This window comes from Ischnura elegans, chromosome 2 (genome assembly GCF_921293095.1).
Source record: "Ischnura elegans chromosome 2, ioIscEleg1.1, whole genome shotgun sequence".
NCBI lineage: Eukaryota > Metazoa > Arthropoda > Insecta > Odonata > Coenagrionidae > Ischnura > Ischnura elegans.
In genome coordinates, this window is record NC_060247.1 from 37,630,863 (window position 1) to 37,645,253 (window position 14,391).

Below are 14,391 nucleotides of genomic sequence, written 5' to 3' on the forward strand. Positions count from 1 at the left end.
AGGTAGCTGAGTACCCTGCTGGCTGGTAGCGCTTCCCTATTGAAAATTTCTTATTAGGATTCTATAAGTCTTACAGAATTCTTATAGGATTCTATAAGTCTTACATATTTCTTATAGGATTCTATAAGTCTTATAGAAATTCTTATAGGATTCTATAAGTCTTACAGATTTCTTATAGGATTCTATAAGTCTTATAGAAATTCTTATAGGATTCTATAAGTCTTACAAAAATTCTTATAAGAAATCTGCATTTCTTATAGAATTCTACAATAATGCTGCGCGGGTCACATACCTTTTAGGTTTTCATCCAGCAGGCGTGTCACCATAACTTATGTTGGCAATTGATAATTATTTAAGGAATTCTACATAAGATAATTTTTGGAAATTATGTATAACTCTTTTTTAAGTAATGTTCTGCTAATTTCCTGGTTTTTTTCAGCATGGTATTTGACATAAATGGTTCCAAGAAGCGGAGGCTTCTTTAATGCTACTTGTTAGGTATAGCTGAGGGCACATGAAAAATTGTAGACTTATAAGATCTCTCTGTTTCGAGTCTACAGATTACTTGACCGATGGAAGTTCGATATGGGCCATGAATAACCACGATGTATACTACGATTGCATACGTTGCAGGATACTGTTCACATGGTTCCCTAGCAACCTAACAACCAAAACTTGTTTGGTTGTTAGGTTGCTAGGGATTGCTTTTATATGTTAATCATTCACTATGTCTTTGTGATAGCAGTTTAATAAAATAAGTCGTGTGCTTCTAACAAAAATAAGGCATTGACCTCATTTGGTAAGTATTAAAAAACTGGCATTCCTAAAATTATGTTACCTTAAACAGATAGTTTCGTTGAATTTTAAACTTTTCATCATTAATTTAGATAGACATGTATATTTTTCAGATTGTGGTATATCTAACATAAGAGGAAGTTTTAATGAAAACAGTGTTTTAATGGACAAAGAGAGTGATTTAGTCGTCTCTGAAGTGAATGAGAATGAATTTGTATGAATATGCCAACATCTGCAGTTATTATTTTATGGAAAATACATCAACTATTATTCTCAATCAGTGTTTCTGTGATTCCTATTAATTTCCCCAAATCTTGCACTTATTGTTAGCCATATTCTACGTATCCTTTTCTCCTAAATGGCATCAAATTCCATTTTGCTTTGCTTATTTCTTTCATTATCTATCCAAATCTGCATGTAGAGGTCTCATTCTCTCTGGTATCTTAAATAAACATTGCTCATATGCATTTTATTTATCAAATTTTACTCTTCCTTCCCATATAATTTCTTGAAGTACCTATCTCCAGTGGAACTTGAATTTTATTTCATTTGCTTCTTCAATTTTCCAGGTTAAATCATATTCCATATTGCAATTCCTGTATCTTTCATTGCGTAATGATTGCCAAAGTTGTATTCAATTATCAGTCCATCATTCTAGGCTATCGTTGGTTTCATTGATTTTAGTTTCTTTTAGCATGTGGGGACATTAACCCTATACAGAACCCATGCCCTGAAAGACCTCTATGGTATCTCGCCTTGTCTGGCCAGCCAGGTGAACTTTACAGAGCTTCAATGTCCTTTTTGATGTACACTGATTATAGACATCTACATTTGGTTCATGGGAAATCATTAGGTTTGCTGTATAAGATATAGGCGTCTACATATGGATTGAATTAGGTATAATGCTAACTTTGTACTCTCAGTAGGGATGTAAATCTTATGTAGCTTTTTATAGAAGTTTGCGCAAATGTTTTAAGCATGTTGATATGATATTTATAATAAATATTTCCATCAGAAAATTTGTTATAAATAACATTTTGTAACTGATAGTTGCCCAGTAGTATATAGTAGTAGTAGATAGTAGATAGTAGAAATATGCCCAATTTCTGATAAGAAATTTTCTTATAGAAAAATTCTTATAAGAAATATGCCCAATTTCTGATAAGAAATTTTCTTATAGAAAAATTCTTATAAGAAATTTTCTTATAAGAAATATGTCCAATTTCTGATAAGAAATTTTCTTATAAGAAATTTCCAATAGGGTTGGCATAAATAAGGATTATTAATACCTTATCAAACGAGGAAAACTTTTCGACCTTAGCCAGTTTTAATAAGTGATTATTAAGACATGTTTCCCTGAGCTCTGTGCCTCATGCATGCATTGGTAACCTCAGACGATGTATAACTCCTATCTTCTCGTATAGAAACTAGGTCCCTGTGACGTCACGTGGAGTGGCATCGCATGGGCGCCAATCTGGCTTTTTTCAAATGAGGATAAAATTGACCACTGCCATTCGTCTAAACCGGTATTTCTAAAACCAAATAATTTGTATATTATGAATACACTAATGGTGGGTAACGAATCGCAATCAATGCCCTTCGTTTTCTTTGATGAAGGAAACCACCCTATTCTGTATATGTATGTATGTATTTGTGATCATGAGTTGGCATCCCTTATTCCGTGTAACCAACCATTTTCCAATGTGAGAGCACTCCTTCACCTGAAGTAATCTCTGGCATTGAACATTGCAACTGTCTGCTTCATGCACCAGGCTGTGTAGGAGACGAAAATGGAGAATGGGACTAATCTGGACAACCGCAGGAAATTTTCTGTTGGGGTGAGAGTTCAAAGTCTCAACACCATTTGAAATAAAAATAAAATTTCCGATTGCACAACATATTATAACTTCTCTTATCTTATGTTTATTTATTTCTATTCAAAATTTATGATTTAGCTGTAGGTACATTTTATCGTTGTTATGTTTTCTGATGAAAGGAATGTGATAATTTTGGGTGGCATTGTTTTTTAGAATGATTTTAGGCCGACGAAAGTATTATACCTATACCTTCCTTTTGTATCTTTATTTTTCATCATTTTCAATTTTGTGGATTGATATGATGCTGTAGATGATAGGTACATGTATTTTCTCTCTCTCTCTCTCTCTCCACGTTAATATAGACAATTTTTCCTCAATTCTTTCCTTTGACATATTTTTTCTTTGTACCAAATGATCTATTTATCATTGCAGTGTAGCTTTTAAGTGCTGTGAAAGCAAATACGTATGAACAATTTCTGAAATAATGAGTGACTATCACAATTTTTACTACAAGATATGAATTTCACTTTGAGGAAAAAGGTAAAGATTTACCATTGTAGCCATAGTTCCCTGTGCAACATTGGCTAATCATAGTAATGTCTGAAGAAAATTGATGACATCCAAAACAGGTTTTAACAAAGGATGTTTATAGGGAGCGAGGGTTAGGTTAGGGGGCTCTGAAATGCTTTGCACATAATGTTGTATGAGTTTCCCCTCCAAATCAATGCTTCCCCTCTGTATAATATACCCTCTCCTTAAAAAACCCATGATCAGCATTTTTCTTGCTATGGCCCTGTTTGCAATACTTAATTCAAGAATGTTTTAATTCTTTTGCATCAGATACATTTGAATTGAACTCATCAACACAAATTATCTTCAGGAATAGGAAGAATGTCGTTTTTACATTCTATAATTGTTTCCTTAATCTAGCCAAGAAAGCCTTTATTGTTTTTGATCTATTAATTAATAATGGCAATATTTCAGGCTCTTACTTCTGAAGATATATTTTTGGGGCATATTAATTTAGTACCCAAAAGGATTAGGGTGAGTAATTTTTCAAGAAGACTGTTTACAGGGACCTACTTTCATATGACCTTCAACGATTCCAGATTGAGTTTATTGGCTTCCATTGTATTTTTATTGCATTATTCAGTCAGTTGAATCTTTATCATTTTAAAGTCATTACTAAACAAACTATCTTTGCACGTGATCACATTCTTCCCTGCAATTCCTATAATATCATTAAAAAGTTCTTGGCTCCTAAAATTATTTAAGGACTATATTTAGGGGAACATTTCCTTTATCTTAGAATATTTTTAAGCATCATTCCACTCAATAACGAAAAGGAATTGCCTGTGAGAGGAATGACACTATCGTGATTCTACTTGTCTTAATCTCATTTTTAAAAAATCATCTAAAGCTGCGGTCTAATCATTGAGATAGTAAAAATGCATGCTTGGGAGAGGTGAGGGAACATATGATATTGACATGGGTACTCTTTTGACACCCAAAGTTATTTTTTTTGAGGAATGCCACAGAAATAATATCATGTCATTTTCAGAAAAAAACTTCACGACCAATTGTCGACCACTTAGAATCTTATCACCATTAGTCTCTGACAACATATGCTTTTTACTAAATATATTCTCCAATTAGCATTCTCCTATTTTTTTGATTGAGGGTTAGCTTGCTCTCTGAACAAGTGACAGTTATTGGCAGCCATTAACAGGATGAAGTCTTGCTGGGGTTTGCACCAAAAGTTGGACCTCCCATGGCCAATATTTGGAGAAGTATATTGTCACTTTTCCTCTGAATGAAAAATTTTATTGCCATGTTTAGAATTGGTTAGGAACTATATCATAACATATATAATAAGATAATAATAATTTTCAACGGGTAGCACACTAGCAGCATGAAAAAAACTGACTCCTTTCCTTTATTTATTCAGATGGTTTCAATTAGTTAGGATAAGTCAGTTCTCTTCTCATTAAAAGGACCCTAATATATTGGCATGCTGAGATTTCATTCTTGTCCATTATGGGATGAAGAATTGCGTACTAATGGTGATACATATATACTTGCCATATACAGAGAGGAATAGGTATCCGGTGATGAAACATACAGCAAAAGGGTTAATCTTCTCAATGATCCCTGTCTTCCTCTTGAATATTAGTGAATGGTTGATTCCAATATCTGTTGTAGTGGCAGGAGATTTTTGTATTACGAAAGTTAATCATCCTTATAGAGGGTGAGGGAAGTTTAACTTGGTGCAAATCCTGACAAGACATCAGCCTATAATCCGATAAGTCTTGAGCAGATTAATAAAATCCCATTTGCTTAATTTTCAGATAAAGTTTAGGGAAACCCTATATCAGTTTGAAATACAACTCCCATCTCTGACTAGTATATGCAAATCATAAATTAAACAATAAGCTTTATAGTCATTTCACTCTTATCAAAATGTCATCAGCATATACAGTGTATACAAATTCCTAGCTAAATATATGCAGCAGAAATTTTGCTTCTAAATATCTGAAATTAGCCAATTTCTTCCATTTCATAACACGAAAGTAAACACTGGTAGAAAAGACTATGTTGTCCTTAGCACCATATTTCCTACAACTTTTCCATAAAAATGCATTATAAAATGGTTGACTTTGAAAAGTTGTCAACTACAAAGTTTGGTACCTACTCAATAATCATCACATACCAAAGGGAAATATCATTAAATTCATGTGGATTCCATCTGTTCGGTAAGCTCCAATAAAGGGCTTTCACAAACCGGTTGCATGGGAGGAGCGTGACACATTGGTTGCCAATTGGTGTTCCCAGAAGAGAATGGCATTGAGAGCTGAAATATAGTGGAAGAATCATGACAAAAAATAATTATGAATGAATATAAAATTCTGACACAGCCTATTTAGCATCAGAAAACTAACACACTCTACTCTTTTAATTTAATGATTCATTATTCTTGGGCCAGGTTTGAAATATTTCTCTAATGATAATTTAAAATTTTAAACAAATCTATGCCATTGAAAATCAAATTACATCAAGTGTATAGGCATCTGTGTATCATATTCATTTCTTAAAATTCTAGTACAAAGAAGTATTGTCCATCTGAATTACTCCAAGTATTTATGAATACTCGTTAGCTAACATTTATTATGAACAAATGTCATTTCGTGAATTTTATCGTAGTTAACTTATTTATTGAGTGACTGATGAACATTTTATACTTATCCCAAAAGAATAAAAATGACTAGATAACTATTTTCACACAATGTTAGCTCAGTACAAGCACTGAAAGCCGTGCTCCATGCAGTTTTATATTTTGTCATCAGTCCCCCTGAAATGGATGGATTCAATCACGGGATTGTTTTTTCTTTTCTATCTGTCAATAGCTCATGCTGTGGGTTAGTATAAAATGATGTGCACTAGCAAAACTACTTTGATATATTTACTTATTAACCAGATAATGTAACACATGAATGAATCAAGTTTTATTTTATGATTAACGACCGAAGAAATCACAGTGATCCGGATTATCACCAAAGCTCATAATTGTCATGTGTTGGGTATTTTTTGAATGCGAGTTTCATTGAGTCTGTTCTATTTTTCAATATTCAATTAGTATTAATTAATGTCAATTTTTGTGCACACGGGATGAACAATGTCAAATGAACTTAATGGATGCAAAAATTTCAGATATTAAGTTCTTAAAAAGATTCAACATTTTAGCAGGTTTTGAATTTCTTGACCACCCACCTTTCCCCCTGCCTGTCATGGCCAAGCTGAATTCATAGTTGCTTCAGCTATGGGCTACAAATTAGCCCACTACTTCCACAAAATCCCCATTCACAGATCCATGCTGGAACCTGCACTTCTTAGTGTAGGCTAAAAATATTCAAGCCAGTAAAGCTCTGATTTCTAAGAATCTTACACTTGTAGTTAGGTGATGCCTGGTGGAATGAGCACAGATCTGGGAGAGTGGTTTGCAAGGTTGGGTCAAACCATTGTTTGACACGAAAAACTATATGTCAGACACCACACCAAGCACTGCACGATTTCCCGGAAAGGCAATCACTACAGGATGCAGTTTCATGACCATGGAGCGTGACTGTTCCCCCTTTACAATTCAAGATAGTTGTAAACCAGTAGTATGGAGCTCCAATATAGGCATCCAACAGGCATTCACGCATCAATGCCACTTTGTGAAACCAGGACTGAAGGAGCAAGTTTATTGTGGTTTATCCTTTTGTGGAGAGCAAATATGGAATTCAGCTTCAGGGAATAGGAAAAGAACCTTTCTCACTCTGTGTAAAGACAAGCTGCAGGTCAGGAAGGGATTGTACCAGCATTATCAAAAGCTCCACCTTCGTTTGAGAAACTTACAAAAAAATTCTGAGGACCATTTCAGTCTCAATAGTTATACATTTTATCTTGATGGCTGAGAGCTGTAAATGGGATTAAGTTTGTCAACAGCATTGAAGCTTTGTCACTTCAACTTTCTTCCTGGCTTCAGTTAACTGTTTAACCCCGGGCAATATTGAGGAACTAAAAATTACTCTATTCAAAGGTTGGTACATAGATTGATAGAAACCTAAGTCAAAGCTCTTGGCTTCTATCAACCTATGGATCAAAATCTTATGCTATCCCTTTCAATTTTTTTGCTCACTAAAATTACCCTTATGATGCTTTACCATGGCTAACTTGGGCTTTTCGAATACCTTGTATTAACTTCGTCATTTTTATCTGATTCATGTAATAATCCCACAAATACTGAATAAGACAGACAGTGACAGTCAAATATGAAATGGGAATTTTTTAAAAGCAACAATGAGCTTCGATAATAATTTTCGTAATTGAGATTTCTTTGGTACGCAACAGAAAAATGAATAAAAATTTTGTATCCGTAACTCATTCATTAATATTTCTGGGGAAAATTATCCTTGGTTTTTTAATAAAATATTTGCATTTAAGGTAAAAAACCTTGGAAGTTTTTCATATTTGTTCAATAACCACCAAAAGGTACCCACTATAAATAGCATTTGAAAATGGTTCTGAGCACAGAGAAATGTGTATTTCTCAACCAATTCATTATTCTTTATCCACATTCCTGAAAAACAGATGGGTTTTTCTGCCATATGAAATGCAGTCTCTCAGAGGCCAATGAGTGTCTTGGCAATGCAGCCTGGATGCAAATTTGCATTTGTCAGGTTGGACGTATTAAAGGAGAAGGTGTCTTACTTAAGTACCAACCAGCTTCAAAAGCCTCAGACAAAGGGAAAAATAAAATCCTCCCATCTCTATTGTCTAGCCTTTAACCTTTTCCCTACCTTACACGTATATATACGTGTGGACGTTTCCTGACCCGGGAGACCACGGGCGTATATATACGTGTGAGATTTTCCCGGTCAAGAAAACGAAACCCGTATATATACGTTTTCGAGCTCTCCCCCTTTCAGGACGGTCGTGGGTTTAGGTCGCCTTTGTCTCGGGACCCAACGCTTCGGGGTTTAGGATTAACCCTCCGAATCCGGGAGCAGGTACCCGGACCCTTCTTCTTTTATAACCTCTCTCAGCGGTAAGGGACTGCGGTCATACAATTGTTTATAGAGTCAATTTTCGAAATAAATATTTGTTCATTTCTCAAGAAATATAAACTAAGAATTGAATTGTTTGTCTTTTGAGCAGCGTTTACAATTTTTAAACGAAATTCTACGACAAATATTAACTTATATCTCGAGTTATGTATAAACATCAACATGGAAATTGTTGCTGCGTTAAATGCTTTGATAATGGCCTTAGAACTTCGTTTAAAATTTGACAATGCTCAGATAAAAATGAGGAATTATATTCAATGTCTGTAATTTACGTGCAAGCAACAATTATCCATTTGCTAAATACATATAAGCAATACATAAGTTGACCGCGAACCAATGCTGCAGGTATGGTCGTAAACCCGGAAAGGAGGGAGCACAACTACTCTTGGAGTCCGAGATAATACGGAGTCCCACCGTGGAGGGGTCGAAAAAGGTTCAGCGAGACCCTTCTTAACGAATGCCCTCCAAAAATGCTCCGTACCACGAGAAAGAAGAGTCTCTTGGGGAGCGGTACAGCAGTCAAGCTAAGACGAAAACTCCGCGGTCTCGAAAGGGTTAATAGGTCAAGAGATGACTCAACATAAAACTGCATGGGACACAGCTACCGGAGGTTGCATTGAGCTGGTACTTTGTAAAAATAATTTTATTATTATTTTCACGAATTTGAGGGGCTGCATGAAACATTTGGAGACATGCACACATATTTTTTGAGCCAACCAAATGCCATACACTCTAAAATGCCATATGCTCTCTGACCATATTTAAGCATAATGAAAGAAAAAAATCTGGGTTAATTTCTCTTCCTTAAGATTGAATGAAATATTTTTCCTACAAGAATTTCCTCTATGCATACATGGAAAGCACTAAACATTAATCTAAAGTCTTGATTTGTCCATCATGCTAGCTTATAAACATACAGAAGAGGAGTTTGCCCTACAGCAACATGCATTTTAGCCCTGAATTGACTACTTAAGCTGGCAATCCTAGTTTTACTGTGGCAAAATATGATTGAATTTAGTGTTTTATTTATTTTGAGAGATTTCAAACCTAGCATATAATGTAAGAAGGAAAAATTGAAAAAAGTGCATGGAATTTCTAATAGATATCAGTCTTCGCCCTAAATGGCTGCAAACAATTGTTATACGTAACGCTGGTGAGAGTATTTAAAAAGTGGGTATACAGTGTGCAAGAGGAAGATTAAGAATTAGATGAATGTATTTTGGTGATGAATTGGAATTTTTTCTATGGGGAAATCATCATTTCAAGTCAAAGCATTCGTAAGAGATTTAAGTTCATGCCAACCGGCGGTTCAAGGATTTAGCAAAATGAAAAGGTGCTATTCATGAAACAGCAGACTAGTGTTCCACTTATTGTATTACTTAAACAGAAAGCTTCTTCATCAAGTGTTATGCATGAAACATCTACAGAATTCTCTCCTGCTTAGTTTTCATTGTTGCGTAGAAATTATTCAGAAAGTTCATTCTGCTCTGCTGCATGACTACGTTTGAAATTCATTTTTTTGACAATAGCCTGATCATTTCACAAGTCAATTAATGCTCCTGTTAAGCAATCTCACCCTGCTCCATCTTTATGCATATATAGGCTTCTAGTTTACATATGCTGCATAATCATGACTTCACAAGAGTACCAATAAACCTATATAGAAGGGACATTTTAACCAACACCCTGTTGGGAAAAATCATCCGCTTCAATTGAAAATTTCAATTGAATTCATTGCAATATGCCAATTGTCTATTGAATTTACTCATATTCAATTGAATATCCAAAAATTCAATTGAATTTCCAAATATGTATTCAATTGGAAACACGAATATTCAATTGAATATTAGCAAAATCAATTGTATTCGAGAAAAATATTCAAATATTCTATTGAATTCTCAAATATCCAATTGTATTTTCAAATATTCAATTGAAAATCTCAAAAATACTGTTATCCCATTATTGATATGTTTACGTGCACATGGTTCACATGGTTGACTATATTTCGGTCGCTATTATTTAACCTGTGCTTAATCCCTGTAGCATCGAGTTAGGTGATTCATGTGTCTTGCCTGCAGTGGCGCAGCGAGGGGGGGGGTTTTGGGGGATAAACCCCCCCCAGAGTTCAGAGAAATTTTAAAGTTTAATCCATTTTACTTATTTGGATCAGTATTACTTATAGAATAGTGTTAGGATTAATCAAATATCCCTCAGGAAGCCATAAAACTTGCCATTTTGAATCATTATTCTTAAAATTTTTCTGGAGGAGGGCCCCCATAACTCCTGCTTACCCTGGTGGGTATGCAATACCCCCACACCCGTAAGTATTAGTTGCCTGAACTAAACCCCCCTAGCCTTAATTCCTGGCTTTGCCCCTGCTTGCCTGAACTTATTCTCCCCCAGTTCGGTTTTCCCAATTACTTTCCAAGCTAGTGAGAATAGCTTTTTCCAGCCCCTCTACCTCCTGTTGCATCATCATTCCCCGAGTACAAGCATTTGATATTCTACAGCATTTTTATGTTCTACATCGCTATTCTTGTGAAATTATGTGTTTTTCTTACGACCATCGTTTCACCATTATTTCATAAATGTGAATGATTTTCATATTATGGCCATATGATGTTATTTCTACTCAAACTATAGAAGTGCCAAGAATGGAAAAATTATTCTTATTCATAAATCCCTTCATGAATACTCTAAAACAATGGAATAAAAACAACATATACAGAAGTGCTGAAAGTTTGCCATCCATTTTGTCATTACTCTTGATGTTTGTCAGCCTGGCCATAAGAAACCCATTACAAGCTTAATTTATAAGCGCCTTCCTTATTTCTTTCTTTCACCTTATCTCAATGACCTTTAATGTGTTAGCTGCAAAGTTATGGGTAAGGCTGTAACCTTGGACAATGTGTGATGAAGTGAACTGGATTTTCAGTCCCACTGAATCTTTCCCCCATCTGATGAATAGATAATGATCATATGTTAGTTTGAGCTGGTAAAAAATTGTGTTTAAACTCTATAATGTTGCTTTTTGTGGCCATTCACACTGGCTTTCAGAGCTGAATTGACCAAGTGTCCATGTTGAATGTTTTCATTTGACACTGAATAAATTTTGAGTTAGTTTTAATGATGGAGGGATGGTCAGTTAAATAGACAGGAACATAGGTGTAACTAATGGATAAACCAATAGGATAGATTATCAGACGGTTAATAATTGCGCATCACTACATAGTTTTTAGAGTGTAAAGCGTATATTGAACATGAGTCATGCCTCTAACAAAAGCTTTCAAGCTTTCTGCCAGTTAAAACAGTAGTGATGTTACTTTTCTCTACAGAAGCTAGACATCCATACTCTACCAATAAATAAAAATAATAAGTGTTTCTAGAAGGATTTACTTATATTACTTTATTTATACTATATAAAATTCAAACAGGAAAGGGTTTATTAGGTGACATTTGAACTACTCAAGCTACATAAGCATCATAGATTACATTTACCAAAGGTATTGATGATTAAATTAATAACAATGCTTGACATCAAACTAAGGGTAAAAAACTATGAGCACCTACATGCATCTCCCATTTTTATACGTTTGCAATTTAAGTTCACTGATGTACCTGATTCCATGCAGGTCCAAAAACTCCTTGCCACGAGTTTCCTGTTGCTGTCACCATTCCTTCACACAAGTTCATCGTTTGCCATAAGTGTTGCTGCTCCACTTCTACAGTGTTCCCTATGCCTACCTTTCCACCAGTGGCACCGTCCTCAGTCCTTGTAGAGCCATCACTTATCTGACATGCTGCCAGGGTACTAGGAAGGGATTGCCACTGTTCTGAGGATGCCCCACCTCCTGCTAAAAAACACATCTCAGCAGCAGATATCTGTTCCGTCCCAGATCCTAGTCGATCCTCAGCTATAGTATGAAAGGATAAATCTGAATGTGCTGAGGATGAGATACCAGCCTGGGCAGTCACACTAGATTCTATGGGCAAAGGGGGAAGGATCTGAGTCTGCTGTGCCAACTTATAAGATGCCTGCCTTACCATGTGGCGGCGATTTAATATTAATCCACTATTAGCAGCAGTTGAATCCACTCCACCTCCAGCTAGAACTCCATTTCCACCACTCATCCCTGATCCACCACTACCACCTATGTTACTTAAGGTAGTACTTCCTTGTTGGAAGGCTCCTTGTTTTTGCAGAATCTGACGTTTCTGCTGCAGGAGTCTATGCTGCATCAACTGCTGCTGTAATGCCAACGGCTTACCTCCAAGAAGAGATACACCAGGTCCACCAGCTAAAGCAGATGGAACAGAACTAACCCCACCAGCTCCTCCAGCATTAGCACTTGGATCTGATTCAACGTTCCCGCTTATCACACCTCGAGGAGACCAATTCGATGATTGACCAGAGGCTGCAGTGAACGCAAAATTCTCAGGCAAACTGATCCTCTTAGGCAAAGGGGGTCTATCAACTGGATTTACAGTCTCAGAATGCTCTCGCTGGTAACGAGTATGCTGACTCTGACGCCTAGCTCTTTCTTCCACAGGAACACATGTCTGGTAGCGGCTGCGCAGAGCTCTATGCTCTTGCCTCACCAAGTGCAGCTCCACTTGACCACGGGCCCTGCCTGCCTCATGTAGCCGCTGACTAAATGCAACACAGCCTCCAGGTCCTCCACCAACTCCTCCGTTACTTCCCCCCTGAGCCACTAAACCATCAGATGCACGTCTGCCTTCCCTGAAATCAACAGGCGACCTTGTAGCATTTCGGTTTGAGAGTAAAGGATTGTGACGGACTAGGAGAGGCTTCCCAGAACTATGATGATGAGGTATACAGGAATGAATAGCACTAGTGCTTGTAACTACAGCTGTATGCTCAGCATTAATAGCACTTGTAGTTGTGGAAGCAGAGTTTGGTCTGCCGATGGGAACTCCAACCCCAGTACTATTTGGAATGGATGCTACAGTTATGGGAGGAGGGGTAGCACAAGAAGGTAGACTCGAGGCAAGTTCCGGTGAGTCCAAAAGCTGAGAGTCAAGACTTTCAAAAGTAGAGAAGGCACTCACAACACTTCCCATAGGGGACCGAGAAGTTCTTGAGGAGGAATCTGAGCTCAAATGATGACTCAACCCGCGACCCACCCCAACCCCACTCACTCCCCCGACACCAGATGATGAGGAGCAGCTGCTACTCGCATATGAGTGTCGCTTATGAACCGGTCTGCGCCCTCCATAGCCAACATTCACACCTCCACTTACACTTCCAGAGTCTGATGCATTTGAGTCATCCATGTCAGTTTCTACTCCTTCATCAGTAGAACTGTGAGCACTTGAAGAATATTGCAAAGCAGGCGGGATGCTTGACTGTCTAGATGTACTGGCAGTGCTGACAGCAGTTGGAGGATTAGAAGAACTGGAGCAAACTATATGTTCTAAGGGGGCTGAGGGGATAATGTCTGTGGCCATGTGACTGGTTTGTGAACATGCTCCCATGGCTGGAAACTTTTGTGATCTCGTGCTGACTGAAAAGTTTGGGAGACCTTCTTCACCACAGTCACCCTGCCCATGAAACCCAAAGTTCATCAGCTCTCCTGTGACATTAGAGTCCACAGAAGGCAAAATTGGTGAGTTTGATGGTGCTTCAGATCCACTTACTGGTCCATGAGATGTATCATCTCCAACTGCAGATGGGATATTTGTCGGTGCACCTGATCTTCTCAAGAAAGATGGCTGCAGTGGGGGAACAAAAGAACCTTTGGGGGATGAGGAACCCAAGTCTGAACTGAATGGCTGATATTCATTGTTAGTATTCAATCGGCTATCACTACCATTTGTATCAGGCAGAGCAGTTCCCATAGGTATACCACTCATGGTTGGCATTGGTTGTGATACAGGGATTGGCTTCCTGACAATAGCCTGCTCGGCTATTGTGCTAGGACGACGGCGATGCGTGTCAAGTGATGTATGAGGTTGCTGATGTTGGAAGTTACCAGCTGCAACATTTGGTCCACCCATTCCGCTGTGGATCATAAAGCTGCTTCTATGCTGCCGCAGTCTCTCAAGAAGTAGGAAGTATATGGCTGCATGATGATCATAACTGCCAGACTGAAGGGACTGGAAGAAGAATTAGCTCATAAGTAAAACATACTAATAAGATTTTAGTCACAAAA

General features: G+C 37.1%; 1 protein-coding gene across 1 annotated transcript in view; it reads right to left on the reverse strand.

Moving 5' to 3' along the window:
• Positions 1 to 4,256: 4,256 nt before the first annotated feature.
• Positions 4,257 to 14,391, reverse strand: part of LOC124153627 — a 168,391-nt gene continuing 158,256 nt past the window's right edge. Inside the window, exons 8-9 of the mRNA XM_046526917.1 lie at positions 11,837 to 14,335; positions 4,257 to 5,463 (exon numbers count right to left, since the gene is read on the reverse strand). Of these exons, the coding sequence (XP_046382873.1) occupies positions 5,344 to 5,463; positions 11,837 to 14,335 (2,619 nt within the window). The 3' untranslated portion in view covers positions 4,257 to 5,343. The remainder of the gene's footprint in view (positions 5,464 to 11,836; positions 14,336 to 14,391) is intronic.